The 22160-nt window shown below is 42.6% G+C and overlaps 1 protein-coding gene across 1 annotated transcript in view; it reads right to left on the bottom strand.

The window, feature by feature from the left end:
* Window positions 1-4548: 4548 nt before the first annotated feature.
* LOC110508457 (ephrin type-A receptor 4) overlaps window positions 4549-22160 on the bottom strand; it is a 47431-nt gene continuing 29819 nt past the window's right edge. The window contains exons 7-18 of the mRNA XM_036966621.1: window positions 13982-14106; window positions 13090-13249; window positions 12853-12964; window positions 12265-12323; window positions 12032-12145; window positions 11527-11712; window positions 11314-11375; window positions 10722-10931; window positions 10391-10567; window positions 6553-6743; window positions 6282-6440; window positions 4549-5936 (exon numbers count right to left, since the gene is read on the bottom strand). Of these exons, the coding sequence (XP_036822516.1) occupies window positions 5807-5936; window positions 6282-6440; window positions 6553-6743; window positions 10391-10567; window positions 10722-10931; window positions 11314-11375; window positions 11527-11712; window positions 12032-12145; window positions 12265-12323; window positions 12853-12964; window positions 13090-13249; window positions 13982-14106 (1685 nt within the window). The 3' untranslated portion in view covers window positions 4549-5806. The remainder of the gene's footprint in view (window positions 5937-6281; window positions 6441-6552; window positions 6744-10390; window positions 10568-10721; window positions 10932-11313; window positions 11376-11526; window positions 11713-12031; window positions 12146-12264; window positions 12324-12852; window positions 12965-13089; window positions 13250-13981; window positions 14107-22160) is intronic.

Here is a 22160-nt window from a genome sequence, read left to right as displayed (position 1 = left end):
AACTGAGCATCTGCTATCTAACTGAGAGTATCCTCATTGAAAACATCAGAAGTTCTTCAAAGGTAAATGATTTTATTTGAAGGCTTTTATGTTTTTGTTGAAATGTTGCGTGCTGGGATGCTAACGCTAATGCTAATGCTAAATGCTACGCTAGCTAGCTACTTTTACACAAATTATTGTTTTCCTATGGTTGAGAAGCATATTTTGAAAATCTGAGATGACAGTGTTGTTTACAAAAGGCTAAGCTTGAGAGATGGCATATTTATTTCATTTCATTTGCGATTTTCATGAATAGTTAACGTTGCGTTATGGTAATGAGCTTGAGGCTGTAGTCACGATACCGGATCCGGGTTTGGGAGATCAGAGAGGTTAAGGAGAAGTTTATCTTTATTCGCATGTTTAACACTTGTATCGTTTATCAATGTTTATGATGAGTATTTCTGTAATTTAATGTGGCTCTGCACTTTCACCGGATGTTTGTTTGAGACAATGCATTTCGGACCATAATGTGCAAATGTAAACTGAGATTTTTGGATATAAATATGAACTTTATCGAACAAAACATACATGCATTGTGTAACATGAAGTCCTATGAGTGCCATCTGATGAAGATCATCAAAGGTTAGTGATGAATTTTCTCTATTTCTGCTTTTTGTGACTCCTCTCTTTGGCTGGAAAAATGACTGTGTGGTTTTCTGTGACTAGGTGCTGACTTAACATAATCGCATGGTGTGCATTCGCAGTAATGCCTTTTTGAAATCAGACACTGTGGTTGGATTTACAAGAAGTTTATATTTAAAATGGTGGATAATACTTATTTTTATTTTAATTAGGGATTTCTGTTGTTTTGAATTTGCCCCCCCTCCCCCATTTCACTGGCTGTTGTCGATGTGGGACTCTAGCGTCCCACTTGTACCAGAGAGGTTAATGTCTATGGCCCCAGTTTACAGTTTGCTGAGTGCCAGAGTGGTGTTGGCTTATGGAGGGATGTAGACAACTGTGATAATTACAGATAAGGACTCTGATGGTAGTCCTTATTTCCTTCACACTTGAAGCAGCACGGCAGTTGTTATTTGACGAAAAACCACACTCCACCTCCTTTTGAATTCCCAGAGGCTGCCTTCTGATCCTGCCGCTGCATGGACAATCCAGGAGTACTACGTGCGTAGCGTCATCATCCAGCCACGTTTCAGTAAGTCATATAATATGGCAGCTTTTCAAGTCTCTCTGATAGGAGACTCTCGAACGAAGCTCATCCATCTTATTCTCCAGTGACTGGACATTTGCCAGTTGAACATAGGGGAGAGGCGTTCTGTTTTCTCATCGCAACCAATTTCCCCACCTCGTCTCCCGCGTCTACACCGGCTGCGTTTTAGTAGCCCCTGGAACAATGAATAAGGTTCGGTAAGAACAGTGGAACAGCTGAGTCGCATTTGAAGTTGAAATCGAGGTTCGTAACTTTTGATCTGATGTCCAGAAGTGCTTGGTGATCATGTGTGATAATAGTACACACTTTATTTTAAGATAAACACGATTAAAGTCACCATATAGCCAAGTTGGGGTCGAATTCGTAAGATGTCGCCCTTCTTTGTCGGTGTCCCCTTCATGAGGTGTTGCTGTAACTCTCAGCTCTCTCTCTCGCTCCCTCTCTCTCTTTCACTATGTGCGTGCATAGATGCGTGCATCTTAAAGATAATATTTTGGGGGTTGGGGACTGGGGCTTGTAGTCTGTAAATATGATTGGCAATTGGTGGTCCTAGTGTAATGTTGTAACGGCGGGAGGAGGCTTCATAGAGAGCAGCAAGATTAGCGTTAATCACACTGGTATTCCCCAAGGAGATCCTGACTAGACAATGACAGAGACATTGTAGGTCTGCAGACCACACCCTTCCTCCCCCGACCCGGACAACTACGCCCTCAGCGACCCCTCTATGACCTTTAAACCAGGACTCCTCAACTCTGGGTCCATCTAGGATCAGGTCCCCTCTGTCAATGTATTCCTTAGGATCAGCATTTCCACTCTGAGACTGTTTGTTGGTTTTCATTACAGCCACTTACTTTCATTGACAAGACTCCATTAAATGGCTGTGGCTATTTGAAGTATTCCTGATAACTATTCCGCAGAAAAGTCATAGAGCTATTACCCAACTGTCTGAACAGTTTTTAGGGTGAAAGGTGCTGTGGTAAGATGCCACATCAGACTCATTAATTGGCTGCTAATGTCTGTCTCAGACTCATTAGTCAGCTTTTAATGTCTGTCAGATGTTATCTGTCCACTGGCAGCGGGAGAGGTGGATCACATGACTCGAGTCAGTGGCTTCAGTAATAAAGGGAGCACAGGTTGCCAAATTGGACAGGTGGCTACACCAGGATGGCGTGAGAGAGGGAGATAAAAAGAGGGACTAGGCGTTTCTGTATACACTGTGTACAAAACATTAGGAACACCTTCCTAATATTGAGTTCCACCCCTTTTTGCCCTCAGAACAGCCTCAATTCGTCGGGGCATGGACTCTATAAGGTGTCGAGTGTTCCACAGGGATGCTTCCCACAGTTGTGTCAAGTTGGCTGGTAGCAATTCTTGACACAAACCGGTGCTCCTCGCACCTACTACCGTACCGTACCTGCTCAAAGGCACTAAAATACACACACACAATCCATGTCTCACTTGCCTCAATGCTTAAAAATCCTTCTTTAATCTGTCTCCTCCCCTTCATCTACACTGATCGAAGTGGATTTAACAAGTGGCATCAATAAGGGATCATAGCTTTCACCTGGATTCACCTGGCCTGTCGATGTCATGGAAAGAGCATGTGTTCTTAATGTTTTGTATACTCAGTGTATGCTATTTTACACTGGGGGGACTGCCTGTCACCTCTCTACCAGTACCAGTGGGCACGCAAACTTGCTTGCACGTACACACACAAAACACGCACACCAGGGTTACCGTGGGAATGCCTCTGGCATTGCGTTGGTCAATGAGGTGATGCATTTAAATGGAAATCCTGAAAGACATGTAAACCCTGGCTGTGTGTGTGTGTGTGTGTGTGTGTATGTGCGTGCATGCGACTGTGTGTGCGTGTGTGTGACTAAACCCTGTCTCTCTCCTCCCAGTCACACACACATTAGGGTACGGTTGGCTGGCTATTAAAGACACCCCACGATCACTCCCTCTGTGTAAGACCAGGCGAGATTAGCCTGTTCTATTACCACACTAATCTAGTGACCAAAAGACCACAATGACACCCTACAGAGAGCGGGAGAGAGAGAGCGCGCGAGAGACAGAGGGGAGAATTTTTTAATTGAAGCATTCATCCTAACAGAGATTCTGTTCTCTTAACATGGTTTTTTCAGTGGCAGCCTGCGTAGACAGACGGACAGATTAAGAACGGGTGTCTATCTTCGTGCTCCGGTCTCCCTCAAGCTCTATTAGAGTGGGAGAGTGGGCGCACATGACTCTATAAGGACAGAGTGGGTTTTGTGCGAGATGGGTTTCGTCTGTGGGAGAGAGGAGTGTGTCTAACACCATTAACGGGATCAAGTCTTCAAAAAGACTGTCCCAGCATATCTGCCCCACACCCCTAACCCACAGGCCGGCTTTGTGTTGGTGCGAGTGTGTGTGTGTGTGTGTGTCTCTCTCAGATCATATGCAAAACCCCGGTGTAGAATGTCTGAGTATCCAAGGTGATTTTGCCTGTTGTCTCCAGCTGGCAAGGATTTTATTTAATCCACAAAAGCAAATATCCCTGATTTGAATGTGAAATTGAGGTTTGGTTTTGTGCAAGTACATGTCGTTGCTAAAGTGACATATCTGTGTTGTACTGTTACCGATGTCCTTCACCTGTGCTGTCCATGTGTGTGTGCCCGAAGTTCTCTCCTGCTGCGTGTGTGTCACAGTGTGTGTGTGTGTGTGTGTGTGACACACTGTGTATGCGTTTCTCCGTGTGTGTTTAGCAGATGGCTCTCTCCACACCACTGAACGTTTTAACAGAATGCCTCCCAGCACCCTTCACTTTAATCCACCTGGCTTTGTTGCCGGTCAGACCACACCAGTGCACACACTTCCCTTAGTTACACACACACACCGAACACACACTTCCCTTAGTTACACACACACACACACACACACACCGAACACACACTTCCCTTAGTTACACACACACACACACACACACCGAACACACACTTCCCTTAGTTACACACACACACACCGAACACACACTTCCCTTAGTTACACACACACACACACCGAACACACACTTCCCTTAGTTACACACACACACACACACACTTCCCTTAGTTACACACACACAAACACACACACACACACACACACACTTCCCTTAGTTACACACACACACACACTTCCCTTAGTCACACACACACACACACACACACACACCCCTTAGTTACACACACACACACACTTCCCAGTCGCACACACTCTTCCGCATCTGCTTCAAAAAGAAGTTCAGACAGAAATGACCCATTTCAGTCATTTACATTATTCCTATTTCACAATGTACAACCTCGATAATAAGAAGACGATAAATAGAATGAAATCCTTTATGCACCTGATTGTATTTCCAAACAGTAACATTTTACAAAGACATGTAATACCTAGAGTATATGTTAATCGTTGACGAGATAAAACTAGCTAATACCGTTGTTAATGTGCTCATCCTAAATAAAAAGCCAGCAAGAGCTTGGCACACATACATTCTATCACAAAACGCTCCCCTGCCCATATTTCTGTCTTTGAATATCCCAAACTAGTCCTCAAAGGCAAGCACACACACCAGGATTGAGGTCAATTCCATTTCAATTCCAGTTTATTCAGAAAGTAAACCCAATTCTAAGTGAACATTTTACTGATTGAAAAGCATTGGAAGAGAATTGGAGTTGGAATGTCATTGTATTTTCTGAATTGACTGGAATTTAAATGGAATTGACCCCAACCCTGACACACACACACACACACACACACACACACACACACACACACACACACACACACACACACACACACACACACACACACACACACACACACACACACACACACACACACACACACACACACACACACACACACAGTGATGCTTCAGAACTACACTTTATCAGCTCGTTCATTAAGTTTCTCGACTTCCAGACGACATTCAATTTGTCCTGTTTTTATTTGTCGAACTATGCTTCACTATTAACTTACAAGTCTTTGTTGGTGAATATTTGTAGCACTCATTAGTCCTGGTCTACAAAAGCTCAATGGATGGATTACTTCTTTGTGGGAATGGGAGCTGGAGTCCTTCTGGTATAAAGACAAATGGGTAGCCTAGTCCTGAGATGCATATGAGGCAAACTGGAGGTGTCTGGAAATGTGCACGGGAGAGAAAACAGTTTCTAAACTGAAAACAATGGCACCACTGTCGGGATGACACAAAATCAACAACAACAAAAATGTTTAAAAAAAGAAAAATCAGGAGCAGATGAATGTTATTTACAAGGACACGTATGTACAAAAAGTAAACAAAAAAGGGACAAAATGTCTCGTTGTTTCCTCAGTGTTGCAGTGAAACCATCTTCAGCAGCTTCTTCAGCCTCAGGTCAAACCTCAGGTCATAGTTCAAAGGTCAAAGTTTATAGGGTTTATAAAAGTGCTGCTTTTCTCTCTTTCTCTCCTCATATTTTCTGTTGTAGTTTTTTGTATGTTGATGTAATTCCTTGTGAAAATCTCATTCTAAAGTGCATGGATGAGGTAAATAAAATTCATTAAAAACAAATTGTTTTAGTTTTGTATCCATTCACTGGCTCAGACGGGAACCATACTGTCTGGCATCTGTTCCTGTATTTGTTGCATGTGGGACAGCAATACCTGCTGCACACTGGCAAGGATCTGGTCCTGGTGTGATGGTGTGATAATTCCTATACTGGTCATATCCCTGTAAACATGGAATAATTAAATTAGACATGTTCAGAGTTATGAAGACTATGAGTACCCACCCAGAAAGAAAGAGAGAGAGAAAGAGAGAGCGGGGGGGAATAGAGGGAGAGAAATAGAGAGCCATAGTGATATATAGAGAGGGGGGTTAGAGAGAGAGAGGGGGGTTAGAGAGAGAGAGGGGGGTTAGAGAGAGAGAGGGGGGTTAGAGAGAGAGGGAGAGAGAGAGAGAGATACAGAGATACTGAGAGAGAGAGAGAGACTCACTGATGTGTGAGGGTTAGCAGAGAAATAGAGAGAGCCATAGTGATATATAGAGAGGGGGGGGGATTAGAGAGAGACTCACTGATGTGTGAGGGTTAGCAGGCTGTCAGGGCTGGTGTATCCAGCAGTAGTGAGCGTGTCTCTATACATGCCCATCCCTATAGCCTGAAGACAGTCTTCTGCTGACCACACTGACACAAACTCTGGACCTCCTACAGGCTCCAACAGACTGGGAACAGGTCTGCACAGAGAGATAAAGACAGAGGTTGAGGTAGTTATGGGGAGTGAATGTTATGCTGGAAAAACACATTGAAAGAGCTTGCAATGAAAGACATCGTGTCCCCCGTGTGTACCTGTCTCCTCCTGTCCTCCTCAGAGTGGTGGTCGGGTTGCGGATGAGTTTATCCAGCATGTTGAGGATCTGTGTGAAGCTGGGTCTGTGTGTTCTCTCTGTCTGCCAGCAGTCTAACATCAGCTGGTGTAGACACACAGGACAGTCCATTGGCGGGGGCAGACGGTAGCCCTCATCTATTGCTTTTATCACCTGGAGAGAGACATTTGTCATTTCTTTCTTCTTTTGGAACTTTTGTAATGTTTACTGTTCATTTTTATTGATTATCTCACTTTTGTCTACTAAGGGAAAATGGCGCTGGAAGAAATGGCAGCAGTTTTACGGGCGCCCAACCAATTGTGCTATTATGTGTTTTTTTTTCGTGTTATTTGTAACTTATTTTGTACATAATGTTTCTGCCACCGTATCTTACGGCAAAAAAAGAGCTTCTGGATATCAGGACAGCAATCACTCACCTCGGATTAGACAAAGATTTTTTCTACAACAAGGACGACGCACAAGATACTCTCCAAACACCCCACAGGGCCAACATCCCCGTTATTTGCAAGAGGAAGCGACGCAGGTACAGAGGACAAAGAGCCGGATGCCTGGTCAGCACCCGTAGAAAGCGAGTGGGAAAGCTGCCGTTACAGTCAATACTACTCGCCAACGTGCAATCATTGGACAACCAATTAGACGAGGTACGATCACAAATATCCTACCAACGGGACATCAAAAACTGTAATATTCTATGTTTCACGGAATCGTGGCTGAATGACGACATGGATATTCAGCTGCACCGGCAAGATAGAACAGCATACTGTGAGATGAGGGCGGGAGGGGGGGGGGGGGGGGGGGTTCTGTGCATATTTGTAAACAACAGCTGGTGCATGAAATCTAAGGAAGTCTCTAGATTTTGCTCGCCTGAAGTAGAGTATATTGTGATAAATTGCAGGCCACACTACTTGCCTAGAGAGTTTATTTACCACCCTAGACAGATGCTGGCACTAAGACCGCACTCAGTCAGCTGTATAAGGAAATAAGCAAACAGGAAACCACTCACCCAGAAGCGGCGCTCCTAGTGGCTGGAGACTTTAATGCAGGGAAACTTAAATCAGTTCTACCAAATTTCTATCAACATGTTAAATGTGCAATCAGAGGGAAAACAATTCTAGATCACCTGTACTCCAAACACAGAGATGCGTACAAAGCTCTCCCTCGCCCTCCATTTGGTAAATCAGACCACAACTCTATCCTTCTGATTCCTGCTTACAAGCAAAAATTAAAGCAGGAAGCACCAGTGACTCTGTCTATAAAAAAGTGGTCAGATGAAGCAGATGCTAAACTACAGGACTGTTTTGATATCATAGACTGGAATATGTTCCGGGATTCTTCCGATGGCATTGAGGAGTACACCACATCAGTCACTGGATTTATCAATAAGTGCATCGAGGACATCGTCCCCACAGTGACTGTACATACATACCCCAACCAGAAGCCATGGATTACAGGAAACATTCACACTGAGCTAAAGGGTAGAGCTGCCGCTTTCAAGGTGCATGACTCTAACCCGGAAGCTTACAATTAATCCTGCTATGCCCTGCAATGAACCATCAAACAGGCAAAGCGTCAATACAGGACTAAGATTGAATCATACTACACCGGCTCTGACGCTCATCTTATGTGGCGGGGATTGCAAACTATTACAGACTACAAAGGGAAGCACAGCCGCGAGCTGCCCAGTGACACGAGCCTACCAGAGAGCTAAATCACTTCTATGCTCGCTTCAAGGCAAACAACACTGAGGCATGCATGAGAGCATCAGCTGTTCCGGACAACTGTGTGATCACCCTCTCCGTAGTCGTCGCGAGTAAGACCTTTAAACAGGTCAACATTCACAAGGCTGCAGGGCCAGACGGATTACCAGGACGTGTGCTCCAGGCATGTGCTGACCAACTGGCAGGTGCCTTCACTGACATTTTCAACATGTCCCTGATTGAGTCTGTAATACCAACATGTTGTTTCAAGCAGACCACCATAGTCCCTGTGCCCAAGAACATAAAGGCAACCTGCATCACTCACGTCCTGTATCACTCACGTCCGTAGCCATGAAGTGCTTTGAAAAGTTGGTAATGGCTCACATCAACACCATTATCCCAGAAACCCTAGACCCACTCCAATTTGCATACCGCCCAAACAGATGATGCAATCTCTATTGCACTCTACACTGCCCTTCCCCACCTGGACAAAAGGAACACCTACATATGTGAGAATGCTATTCATTGACTACAGCTCAGCGTTCAACCATAGTACCCTCAAAGCTCATCACTAAGCTAAGGATCCTGGGACTAAACACCTCCCTCTGCAACTGGATCCTGGACTTCCTGACCGGCCGCCCCCAGGTGGTGAGGGTAGGTAGCAACACATCTGCCACGCTGATCCTCAACACTGGAGCTCCCCAGAGGTGCGTGCTCAGTCCCCTCCAGTACTCCCTGTTCACCCACGACTGCATGGCCAGGCACGACTCCAACACCATCATTGCAGATGACACAACAGTGGTAGGCCTGATCACCGACAACGACGAGACAGCCTATAGGGAGGAGGTCAGAGAACTGCCCGGATGGTGCCAGGACAACAACCTATCCCTCAAAGTAACCAAGACTAAGGAGATGTGAACTACAGGAAAAGGAGGACTGAGCACGCATCCATTCTCATCGACGGGGCTGTAGTGGAGCAGGTTGAGAGCTTTAAGTTCCTTAGTGTTCACATCAACAACAAACTAGAATGGTCCAAACACACCAAGACAGTTGGCATGGGTCCTGAGATCCTCAAAAGGTTCTACAGCTGCAAGAGCAGCTGGTTGCATCACTGCCTGGTTGAAAGTCTGTGTTGCCCAGCAACAACCCCAAAACATCACTGCTCTAGAGGAGATCTGCATGGAGGAATGGGCCAAAATACCAGCAACAGTGTTTGAAAACCTTGTGAAGACTTACAGAAAACGTTTGACCTCTGTTATTGCCAACAAAGGGTATGTAACAAAGTATTGAGATAAACTTTTGTCATTGACCAAATACTTATTTTCCACCATAATTTGCAAATAAATTCATTAAAAATCCTACAATGTGATTTTCTGGATTTTTTTTCTTATTATGTCTTTCATAGTTGAAGTGTACCTATGATGAAAATTACAGGCCTCTATCATATTTTTAAGTGGGAGAACTTGCACAATTGGTGGCTGACCAAATACTTTTTTGCCCCACTGTACATGTTCATACTACCTCAATCTGCCTGACTAACCGGTGTCTGTATGTAGCCTCGCTACTTTTATAGCCCGCTACTGTCTATAGCCTGTCTTTTTACTGTTGTTGAATTTCTTTACTTAACTATTGTTTACCTAATACCCTTTTTGCACTATTGGTTAGAGCCTGTAAGTAAGCATTTCACTGTAAGGTCTACACCTGTTGTATTCGGCGCACGTGACAAATAAACGTTGATTTGATCTAGTTCACTTGCTTTGGCAATGTTAACATATGTTTCCCATGCCAATAAAGCCCTTAAATTGAATTGAGAGAGAACAGGGTATAGAGAAAGAGGGTAAGAAAGCATGTTTAACTAACTTTGTCTACAGTGAATACATTTGCACACATTTCTAAAAACCTGTTTTCACTTTACCATTATGGGGCATTGTGTGTAGACTGATTTAACCCATTTTAGAATAAGGCTGTAGCGTAACAAAATGTGGGAAAAGTGGGCTCTGAATACTTTCCAAATGCACTGTAGCCATCTACCTTTTGCTTCAGTCCACACAAAAAAAGATTCCACTTTCAGGGGAAAATCCATTACATAGAAAACGCACTTACATCCTGGTTACTCATGTCCCAATATGGTCTCTCGCCATAGGACATCACCTCCCACATGACCACGCCATAGCTCCAGGTGTCAGAGGATGGGGTGAACTTCCTGTAGGCGATTGCCTCTGGAGAGGTCCATCTGATGGGGATCTTCCCCCCTGGAGAGTGGTACGTCCCAGTCACCTCCTGTAACACATGGGAAGAGAATTGTATTTCAATCCACAGTCTAGCACAAAGGACCCAGTGTTCAAAGGTGATTGAAACATGAACCTCTCTCACATACTAAATCATTACCCCAGATAGACATGCTAGTGTTCAATGTTCTCCCCTGTGTTCTTACCCGTGTGGTGTAGGCATTCTCAGGGTCCTCTTGGAGTACTCGGGACAGGCCGAAGTCAGACACCTTACACACCAGGTTGCTGTTGACCAGGATGTTGCGGGCGGCCAGGTCTCGGTGAACGTAGCTCATGTCAGACAGGTACTTCATGCCCGACGCGATGCCACGCAGCATGCCCACCAACTGGATCACTGTGAAATGACCATCGTGTTTCTAACGGAGAGAGAGAGAGAGACTTTAGGACAGGTGTCAAACTCACGCCACGGAGGGCTGAATTCAGGTCACTGACTAGTAAGGAACTCCCCTCGTCTGGTTGTCTAGGTCTTAATTGAAACCCCCTGCTGTTTTAGAATATAACACACAGTACAAAGACATAGAGATAAAACTTATTTCTAATCTTTGTTTAACTTGGCAAGTCAGTTAAGAGCAAATTCTTATTTACAATGACAGCCTGCCGGGGAACAGTGGGTTAACTGCCTTGTTCAGAGCTACACCTTGTCAGCTCTGGGATTCGATCCAGCAACCTTTTGGTTACTGGTCCAACGCTCTGAACACTAGGCTACCTGACGCTCCAAGAAACACTAGGACCTCTTACCCTGAGGAAGGCGTCAAGAGATCCATTCTCCATGTACTCTGTGATGATCATCACTGGTTTACCTGCACAGGAAGCAAACAAGCAGCGATTAAGACAGGGGGGTGTTCCACAAGGATCAGTTTCGGGATCCTCTGCATTTTTATATCTTTATAAATGTAGAAGGAACCTGTCAATCTCTGCTTGGATTGGTCAAAGTAGCTGTCAATCACTCACATCGCGTGACCACGCCCTCCAGTCTGATGATGTTTGGGTGGTCGAACTGTCCCATGATGCTGGCTTCAGAGAGGAAATCTTGCCTCTGTTTGTTAGAGTATGCTGCCTTCAGACTCTTTATGGCCACGTAGATCTCCCTCTTTCCCTGGAGACGCAGACGGCCACTACACACCTCCCCAAACTCACCTACAACACACACACACAGCATAAATAACTACACACTTCCCCAAACTCACCTACAACACACACACACACACAGTATAAATAACTACAAACTTCCCCACACTCACCTACAACACACACAGTATAAATAACTACACACCTCGCCACACTCACCTACAACACACACAGTATAAATAACTACACACTTCCCCAAACTCACCTACAACACACACAGTATAAATAACTACATACATCCCCACACTCACCTACAACACAGCATTAGCATCACACACCTTCAAAACCTTGACGATTTACAGTGAGCGTGTGTGTCAGGCTCCCTTACCAATGCCAATGACCTTCTCTATGTGTATGTAGGAGGCGTCAATTTCTTTGGCAAACTCATGAACTGCCTGGTCTGGGTCCTCATAGGTGAACGGGTCCACGTATATCCTCACACCTACAGATGAAGAAAGGGGAGGAGATGGGTTGGGGAAAGGAGTTTGACATGTTTGTGGAATAGGATGAGGTGTGTGTGTGTGCGTGCGTGTGTGTGTGTGCGTGCGTGTGCGGTCTTACCTGGGTTTAGGTGTTTCTCCTCCTCGGAGTCTTGCTTGGCTTGGCTGTATTTGCCCCTCCTGAAAGAAGAAAGGCAGAGGAAGAAGTGGTGAGTGGCACGGAACACACACAATGTGAGTGATTGACAGCTACTTTGACCAATCCAAGCAGAGACGGGTTATTCAAGGCGAGTAGAGGGAAAGAAGGAGAAGGGGGATGGAGGGTGGGAAGGAGAGAGAATAGTGCCTCGGGTAATATAGGAGAAAAGGTGTGTTATCTTACAGAACCTGTCTGTAACACTACCCATTGTGTCTTTAAGCGGTGTGGTGTGTCATACCTTGAGAGCCACTGTCAGTAAAAAGAGGCCTCAAGGGAGAGGTTGTGTGTGAGTGTTCGGAGGCCAGGGGAAAGCTGATACAGTGGCTGTGTTGTTGTGGAGACACTAATGATAAGTCAGGGACAAGGGGATTACCAGGTGAACAATCAGACCTTCAGAAGGACATACTGTCTCCTCTTTAATCCCCCTCCAAAGCCCCAGGTGATCTGTGTGTGTGTGTGTGTGTGTGTTTTAGCGGTTGCTTGTTCTTCTGAGGCCATATGTGTTTGTACCTGCGGCTGATAATGAAGACTGCGGTGGAGGTGAGCAGTAGAATCACACCTCCGCTGATTGACAGCAGGAGCAGGGTGGAGCTGGCGGCATCACCAATCAGAGGCAAGGGATCTGTCAGTGGGAGGAGACATCAGGTTACAAACCAGGATGTTTTCTGTAAAAACAGGTCGCCCCAAAAAAATGCAATATCTCTTGCTCAAAATCAGCCGAATAGAATACATTAGAATGTCTTCTACCTGAGTTGGTGGAGAACTCCAAGGGGCCGCTGAACTCTCCGTATCCGGCGGCGGTGCGAGCGCGCACCTGAAACAAGTACACAGTAAGGGGACTCAGCCCAGTGATGTCAGCACTGCGAGACGCCGTCTTCATGATGCGGTAGGAGCTCTCCTTCTGATCCTGATTGGAGGAGAGACAGGAAGAGAGAAAGAGGGGAGGGATCTGTTAATGAGCAGAAATCTGCGGCCATATACATGACTCTTTCCAAGATACAGCATAACTTAAATGCACCCCATTTTAACTGGGAAGTGTAAAGATAAGGGGTAACGGATGAGGTCATGATCCTAAAATGTAACTTGAAGTTGCAGAACAATGTGTGGTTCTGGAGCGAAATACCTCTCCCTGTGGACCCTAGGCCTATAATCACAAAACCAGACGAGCGAGGACAAACTGTAGCCACACAATTCCAAATCCACTACAAATCACTCCCGCCCATCTTGCTCTCTCCACAAAAGAAAAATGCATCTCGTAGTCTCTCCCTTCATATCTCCCTCCCTCTTTTTCCATGTCAAACACAAGGAATGCTTTGAAGATTGTTTATTGGTTGTTTTATAGGTCTATTGATACCAGTTTAAGCAGATAGCATGTGAACACTCACAAACATGCATGGATGCACATAACATCCCCCCCCCCACACACACACACACCAGTTATAGTGTTTTCCAAAAAAAGAAAGTGGTATCAAAAATAGTGGTATCTAGTAGAACCCTTTCCACAGAGGGTTCTACCTGGAACACAAACGAGTTCTCCTATGGGGACAGCCGAAGAACACTTTTGGAAACCTTTTTTTTCCCTAAGAGTGTAATTTTTTTTAAAGGATTTCTGAACCGCGGTTCCCACAAGGCATCTCACCTTCTCGTAGTACTTGACCTCATACTCCAGGATCACCCCGTTGGGACGATCGGGCTGTTGCCATGCCAACGACACACCATGCCTGGTGACATCACCAGCCTGGATGGATGTAACTGGGGAGGGAGCTGAGTGAGTGAGAGAGGTACACAAGTTGAAGAACTAGGACAGCCCAAGATATATCATGGCTTTTATGTTTGTGTATTGAATCTCTTGAATAGTTTACCAGAAAATAATGTATAAGACACAATGGCATAACATCCGCAAATAAAATAATTCAAGCTACAGGATTGACAGGTTTTCATCCAAATCCACATTTGGAGTTATAAAAAAAACACTTCCCTGAATGTTTGGTGGCAGTCACAATGACCCAATTCACCACAGCTGAGTCCTGGATGACACTTTTACCTTTTTCTCTTGGGAACAGGCCATGACCTTTCTCACCTCTTTTCCTTTCTATCCCTTTATCATTGTCTTTCCCACTTCCTTTATCATTGTCTTTCCCACATTCTTTCTATCCCTTTATCATTGTCTTTCCCACTTCCTTTCTATCCCTTTATCATTGTCTTTCTATCCTTTTATCATTCATTGCCTTTCCCACATCCTTTCTATCCCTTTATCATTGTCTTTCTATCCCTTTATCATTCATTGCCTTTCCCACATCCTTTCTATCACTTTATCATTGTCTTTCTATCCCTTTATCATTGTCTTTCTATCCCTTTATCATTGTCTTTCTATCCCTTTATCATTCATTGCCTTTCCCACATCCTTTCTATCCCTTTATCATTGTCTTTCCCACATCCTTTCTATCCCTTTATCATTGTCTTTCTATCCCTTTATCATTGTCTTTCTATCCCTTTATCATTGTCTTTCCCACATCCTTTGTATCCCTTTATCATTGTCTTTCCCACATCCTTTCTATCCCTTTATCATTGTCTTTCCCACATCCTTTCTATCCCTTTATCATTGTCTTTCTATCCCTTTATCATTGTCTTTCTATCCCTTTATCATTGTCTTTCCCACATCCTTTCTATCCCTTTATCATTGTCTTTATATCCCTTTATCATTCATTGCCTTTCCCACATCCTTTCTATCCCTTTATCATTGTCTTTCTATCCCTTTATCATTGTCTTTCCCACATCCTTTCTATCCCTTTATCATTGTCTTTCCCACATCCTTTCAATCCCTTTATCATTGTCTTTCCCACATCCTTTCAATCCCTTTATCATTGTCTTTCCCACATCCTTTCTATCCCTTTATCATTGTCTTTCTATCCCTTTATCATTGTCTTTCCCACATCCTTTCTATCCCTTTATCATTGTCTTTCCCACATCCTTTCTATCCCTTTATCATTGTCTTTCCCACTTCGTTTCTATCCCTTTATCATTGTCTTTCCCACATCCTTTCTATCCCTTTATCATGGTCTTTCCCACATCCTTTCTCATTGTCTTTCCCACTTCCTTTCTATCCCTTTATCATTGTCTTTCTATCCCTTTATCATGGTCTTTCCCACATCCTTTCTCATTGTCTTTCCCACTTCCTTTCTATCCCTTTATCATGGTCTTTCCCACATCCTTTCTCATTGTCTTTCCCACTTCCTTTCTATCCCTTTATCATTGTCTTTCTATCCCTTTATCATGGTCTTTCCCACATCCTTTCTCATTGTCTTTCCCACTTCCTTTCTATCCCTTTATCGTTGTCTTTCTATCCCTTTATCATGGTCTTTCCCACATCCTTTCTCATTGTCTTTCCCACTTCCTTTCTATCCCTTTATCATGGTCTTTCCCACATCCTTTCTCATTGTCTTTCCCACTTCCTTTCTATCCCTTTATCATTGTCTTTCTATCCCTTTATCATTGTCTTTCTATCCCTTTATCATGGTCTTTCCCACATCCTTTCTCATTGTCTTTCCCACTTCCTTTATCATTGTCTTTCCCACTTCCTTTCTATCCCTTTATCATGGTCTTTCCCACATCCTTTATCATTGCCTTTCCCACTTCCTTTATCATTGCCTTTCCCACATCCTTTCTATCCCTTTATCATGGTCTTTCCCACATCCTTTATCATTGCCTTTCCCACATCCTTTCTATCCCTTTATCATTGTCTTTCCCACTTCCTTTCTATCCCTTTATCATGGTCTTTCCCACTTCCTTTCTCATTGCCTTTCCCACTTCCTTTCTATCCCTTTATCATGGTCTTTCCCACTTCCTTTATCATTGCCTTTCCCACATCCTTTCTATCCCTTTATCATTGTCTTTCCCACATCCTTTCTAGCCCTTTATCATGGTCTTTCCCACATCCTTTCTCATTGTCTTTCCCACTTCCTTTCTATCCCTTTATCATTGTCTTTTCCACTTCCTTTATCATTGTCTTTCCCACATCCTTTCTATCCCTTTATCATTGTCTTTCTATCCCTTTATCATTGTCTTTTCCACTTCCTTTATCATTGTCTTTCCCACTTCCTTTCTATCCCTTTATCATTGTCTTTCCCACATCCTTTCTATCCCTCTATCATTGTCTTTCTATCCCTTTATCATTATCTTTCTATCCCTTTATCATTGTCTTTCCCACTTCCTTTCTCATTGTCTGTCCCACATCCTTTCTCATTGTCTTTCCCACTTCCTTTATCATTGTCTTTCCCACATCCTTTCTATCCCTTTATCATTGTCTTTCTATCCCTTTATCATTGTCTTTTCCACTTCCTTTATCATTGTCTTTCCCACTTCCTTTCTATCCCTTTATCATTGTCTTTCCCACTTCCTTTCTCATTGTCTGTCCCACATCCTTTCTCATTGTCTTTCCCACTTCCTTTCTCATTGTCTTTCCCACTTCCTTTCTCATTGTCTTCCCCACTTCCTTTCTATCCCTTTATCATTGTCTGTCCCACATCCTTTCTATCTCTTTATCATTGTCTTTCCCACTTCCTTTCTATCCCTTTATCATTGTCTTTCCCACTTCCTTTCTATCCCTTTATCATTGTCTTTCTATCCCTTTATCATTGTCTTTATATACCTTTATCATTGTCTTTCCCACTTCCTTTATCATTGTCTTTCCCACAATCTTTCTATCCCTTTATCATTGTCTTTCCCACTTCCTTTCTATCCCTTTATCATTCATTGCCTTTCCCACATCCTTTCTATCCCTTTATCATTGTCTTTCTATCCCTTTATCATTCATTGCCTTTCCCACATCCTTTCTATCCCTTTATCGTTGTCTTTCTATCCCTTTATCATTGTCTTTCTATCCCTTTATCATTCATTGCCTTTCCCACATCCTTTCTATCCCTTTATCATTGTCTTTCCCACATCCTTTCTATCCCTTTATCATTGTCTTTCTATCCCTTTATCATTGTCTTCCCACATCCTTTCTATCCCTTTATCATTGTCTTTCTATCCATTTATCATTGTCTTTCCCACATCCTTTCTATCCCTTTATCATTGTCTTTCCCACATCCTTTCTATCCCTTTATCATTGTCTTTCTATCCCTTTATCATTGTCTTTCTATCCCTTTATCATTGTCTTTCCCACATCCTTTCTATCCCTTTATCATTGTCTTTATATCCCTTTATCATTCATTGCCTTTCCCACATCCTTTCTATCCCTTAATCATTGTCTTTCCCACATCCTTTCTATCCCTTTATCATTGTCTTTCTATCCCTTTATCATTGTCTTTCTATCCCTTTATCATTGTCTTTCCCACATCCTTTCTATCCCTTTATCATTGTCTTTATATCCCTTTATCATTCATTGCCTTTCCCACATCCTTTCTATCCCTTAATCATTGTCTTTCTATCCCTTTATCATTGTCTTTCCCACATCCTTTCTATCCCTTTATCATTGTCTTTCCCACATCCTTTCAATCCCTTTATCATTGTCTTTCCCACATCCTTTCAATCCCTTTATCATTGTCTTTCCCACATCCTTTCTATCCCTTTATCATTGTCTTTCTATCCCTTTATCATTGTCTTTCCCACATCCTTTCTATCCCTTTATCATTGTCTTTCCCACATCCTTTCTATCCCTTTATCATTGTCTTTCCCACTTCCTTTCTATCCCTTTATCATTGTCTTTATATCCCTTTATCATTCATTGCCTTTCCCAAATCCTTTCTATCCCTTTATCATTGTCTTTCTATCCCTTTATCATTGTCTTTCCCACATCCTTTCTATCCCTTTATCATTGTCTTTCCCACATCCTTTCTATCCCTTTATCATGGTCTTTCCCACATCCTTTCTCATTGTCTTTCCCACTTCCTTTCTATCCCTTTATCATTGTCTTTCTATCCCTTTATCATGGTCTTTCCCACATCCTTTCTCATTGTCTTTCCCACTTCCTTTCTATCCCTTTATCATGGTCTTTCCCACATCCTTTCTCATTGTCTTTCCCACTTCCTTTCTATCCCTTTATCATTGTCTTTCTATCCCTTTATCATGGTCTTTCCCACATCCTTTTTCATTGTCTTTCCCACTTCCTTTCTATCCCTTTATCGTTGTCTTTCTATCCCTTTATCATGGTCTTTCCCACATCCTTTCTCATTGTCTTTCCCACTTCCTTTCTATCCCTTTATCATGGTCTTTCCCACATCCTTTCTCATTGTCTTTCCCACTTCCTTTCTATCCCTTTATCATTGTCTTTCTATCCCTTTATCATGGTCTTTCCCACATCCTTTCTCATTGTCTTTCCCACTTCCTTTATCATTGTCTTTCCCACTTCCTTTCTATCCCTTTATCATGGTCTTTCCCACATCCTTTATCATTGCCTTTCCCACTTCCTTTATCATTGCCTTTCCCACATCCTTTCTATCCCTTTATCATGGTCTTTCCCACATCCTTTATCATTGCCTTTCCCACATCCTTTCTATCCCTTTATCATTGTCTTTCCCACTTCCTTTCTATCCCTTTATCATGGTCTTTCCCACTTCCTTTCTCATTGCCTTTCCCACTTCCTTTCTATCCCTTTATCATGGTCTTTCCCACTTCCTTTATCATTGCCTTTCCCACATCCTTTCTATCCCTTTATCATTGTCTTTCCCACATCCTTTCTAGCCCTTTATCATGGTCTTTTCCACTTCCTTTATCATTGTCTTTCCCACATCCTTTCTATCCCTTTATCATTGTCTTTCTATCCCTTTATCATTGTCTTTTCCACTTCCTTTATCATTGTCTTTCCCACTTCCTTTCTATCCCTTTATCATTGTCTTTCCCACATCCTTTCTATCCCTCTATCATTGTCTTTCTATCCCTTTATCATTATCTTTCTATCCCTTTATCATTGTCTTTCCCACTTCCTTTCTCATTGTCTGTCCCACATCCTTTCTCATTGTCTTTCCCACTTCCTTTATCATTGTCTTTCCCACATCCTTTCTATCCCTTTATCATTGTCTTTATATCCCTTTATCATTGTCTTTCCCACTTCCTTTATCATTGTCTTTCCCACATTCTTTCTATCCCTTTATCATTGTCTTTCCCACTTCCTTTCTATCCCTTTATCATTCATTGCCTTTCCCACATCATTTCTATCCCTTTATCATTGTCTTTCTATCCCTTTATCATTCATTGCCTTTCCCACATCCTTTCTATCCCTTTATCATTGTCTTTCTATCCCTTTATCATTGTCTTTCTATCCCTTTATCATTCATTGCCTTTCCCACATCCTTTCTATCCCTTTATCATTGTCTTTCCCACATCCTTTCTATCCCTTTATCATTGTCTTTCTATCCCTTTATCATTGTCTTTCTATCCCTTTATCATTGTCTTTCCCACATCCTTTCTATCCCTTTATCATTGTCTTTCTATCCCTTTATCATTGTCTTTCCCACATCCTTTCTATCCCTTTATCATTGTCTTTCCCACATCCTTTCTATCCCTTTATCATTGTCTTTCTATCCCTTTATCATTGTCTTTCTATCCCTTTATCATTGTCTTTCCCACATCCTTTCTATCCCTTTATCATTGTCTTTATATCCCTTTATCATTCATTGCCTTTCCCACATCCTTTCTATCCCTTTATCATTGTCTTTCTATCCCTTTATCATTGTCTTTCCCACATCCTTTCTATCCCTTTATCATTGTCTTTCCCACATCCTTTCAATCCCTTTATCATTGTCTTTCCCACATCCTTTCAATCCCTTTATCATTGTCTTTCCCACATCCTTTCTATCCCTCTATCATTGTCTTTCTATCCCTTTATCATTATCTTTCTATCCCTTTATCATTGTCTTTCCCACTTCCTTTCTCATTGTCTGTCCCACATCCTTTCTCATTGTCTTTCCCACTTCCTTTATCATTGTCTTTCCCACATCCTTTCTATCCCTTTATCATTGTCTTTCTATCCCTTTATCATTGTCTTTTCCACTTCCTTTATCATTGTCTTTCCCACTTCCTTTCTATCCCTTTATCATTGTCTTTCCCACTTCCTTTCTCATTGTCTGTCACACATCCTTTCTCATAGTCTTTCCCACTTCCTTTCTCATTGTCTTTCCCACTTCCTTTCTCATTGTCTTCCCCACTTCCTTTCTATCCCTTTATCATTGTCTGTCCCACATCCTTTCTATCTCTTTATCATTGTCTTTCCCACTTCCTTTCTATCCCTTTATCATTGTCTTTCCCACTTCCTTTCTATCCCTTTATCATTGTCTTTCTATCCCTTTATCATTGTCTTTATATCCCTTTATCATTGTCTTTCCCACTTCCTTTATCATTGTCTTTCCCACATCCTTTCTATCCCTTTATCATTGTCTTTCCCACATCCTTTCTATCCCTTTATCATTGTCTTTCCCACATCCTTTCAATCCCTTTATCATTGTCTTTCCCACATCCTTTCTCAATGTCTTTCCCACTTCCTTTCTATCCCTTTATCATGGTCTTTCCCACATCCTTTCTAATTGTCTTTCCCACTTCCTTTCTATCCCTTTATCATTGTCTTTCTATCCCTTTATCATGGTCTTTCCCACATCCTTTCTCATTGTCTTTCCCACTTCCTTTCTATCCCTTTATCATGGTCTTTCCCACATCCTTTCTCGTTGTCTTTCCCACTTCCTTTCTATCCCTTTATCATTGTCTTTCTATCCCTTTATCATGGTCTTTCCCACATCCTTTCTCATTGTCTTTCCCACTTCCTTTCTATCCCTTTATCGTTGTCTTTCTATCCCTTTATCATGGTCTTTCCCACATCCTTTCTCATTGTCTTTCCCACTTCCTTTCTATCCCTTTATCATGGTCTTTCCCACATCCTTTCTCATTGTCTTTCCCACTTCCTTTCTATCCCTTTATCATTGTCTTTCTATCCCTTTATCATTGTCTTTCTATCCCTTTATCATGGTCTTTCCCACATCCTTTCTCATTGTCTTTCCCACTTCCTTTATCATTGTCTTTCCCACTTCCTTTCTATCCCTTTATCATGGTCTTTCCCACATCCTTTATCATTGCCTTTCCCACTTCCTTTATCATTGCCTTTCCCACATCCTTTCTATCCCTTTATCATGGTCTTTCCCACATCCTTTATCATTGCCTTTCCCACATCCTTTCTATCCCTTTATCATTGTCTTTCCCACTTCCTTTCTATCCCTTTATCATGGTCTTTCCCACTTCCTTTCTCATTGCCTTTCCCACTTCCTTTCTATCCCTTTATCATGGTCTTTCCCACTTCCTTTATCATTGCCTTTCCCACATCCTTTCTATCCCTTTATCATTGTCTTTCCCACATCCTTTCTATCCCTTTATCATGGTCTTTCCCACATCCTTTCTCATTGTCTTTCCCACTTCCTTTCTATCCCTTTATCATTGTCTTTCTATCCCTTTATCATGGTCTTTCCCACATCCTTTCTCATTGTCTTTCCCACTTCCTTTCTATCCCTTTATCATGGTCTTTCCCACATCCTTTCTCGTTGTCTTTCCCACTTCCTTTCTATCCCTTTATCATTGTCTTTCTATCCCTTTATCATGGTCTTTCCCACATCCTTTCTCATTGTCTTTCCCACTTCCTTTCTATCCCTTTATCGTTGTCTTTCTATCCCTTTATCATGGTCTTTCCCACATCCTTTCTCATTGTCTTTCCCACTTCCTTTCTATCCCTTTATCATGGTCTTTCCCACATCCTTTCTCATTGTCTTTCCCACTTCCTTTCTATCCCTTTATCATTGTCTTTCTATCCCTTTATCATTGTCTTTCTATCCCTTTATCAT

This window comes from Oncorhynchus mykiss, chromosome 28, assembly GCF_013265735.2.
Source record: "Oncorhynchus mykiss isolate Arlee chromosome 28, USDA_OmykA_1.1, whole genome shotgun sequence".
NCBI lineage: Eukaryota > Metazoa > Chordata > Actinopteri > Salmoniformes > Salmonidae > Oncorhynchus > Oncorhynchus mykiss.
Note: the sequence above shows the minus strand (reverse complement) of the source record. Positions and strands in the feature narration are given on the sequence as shown.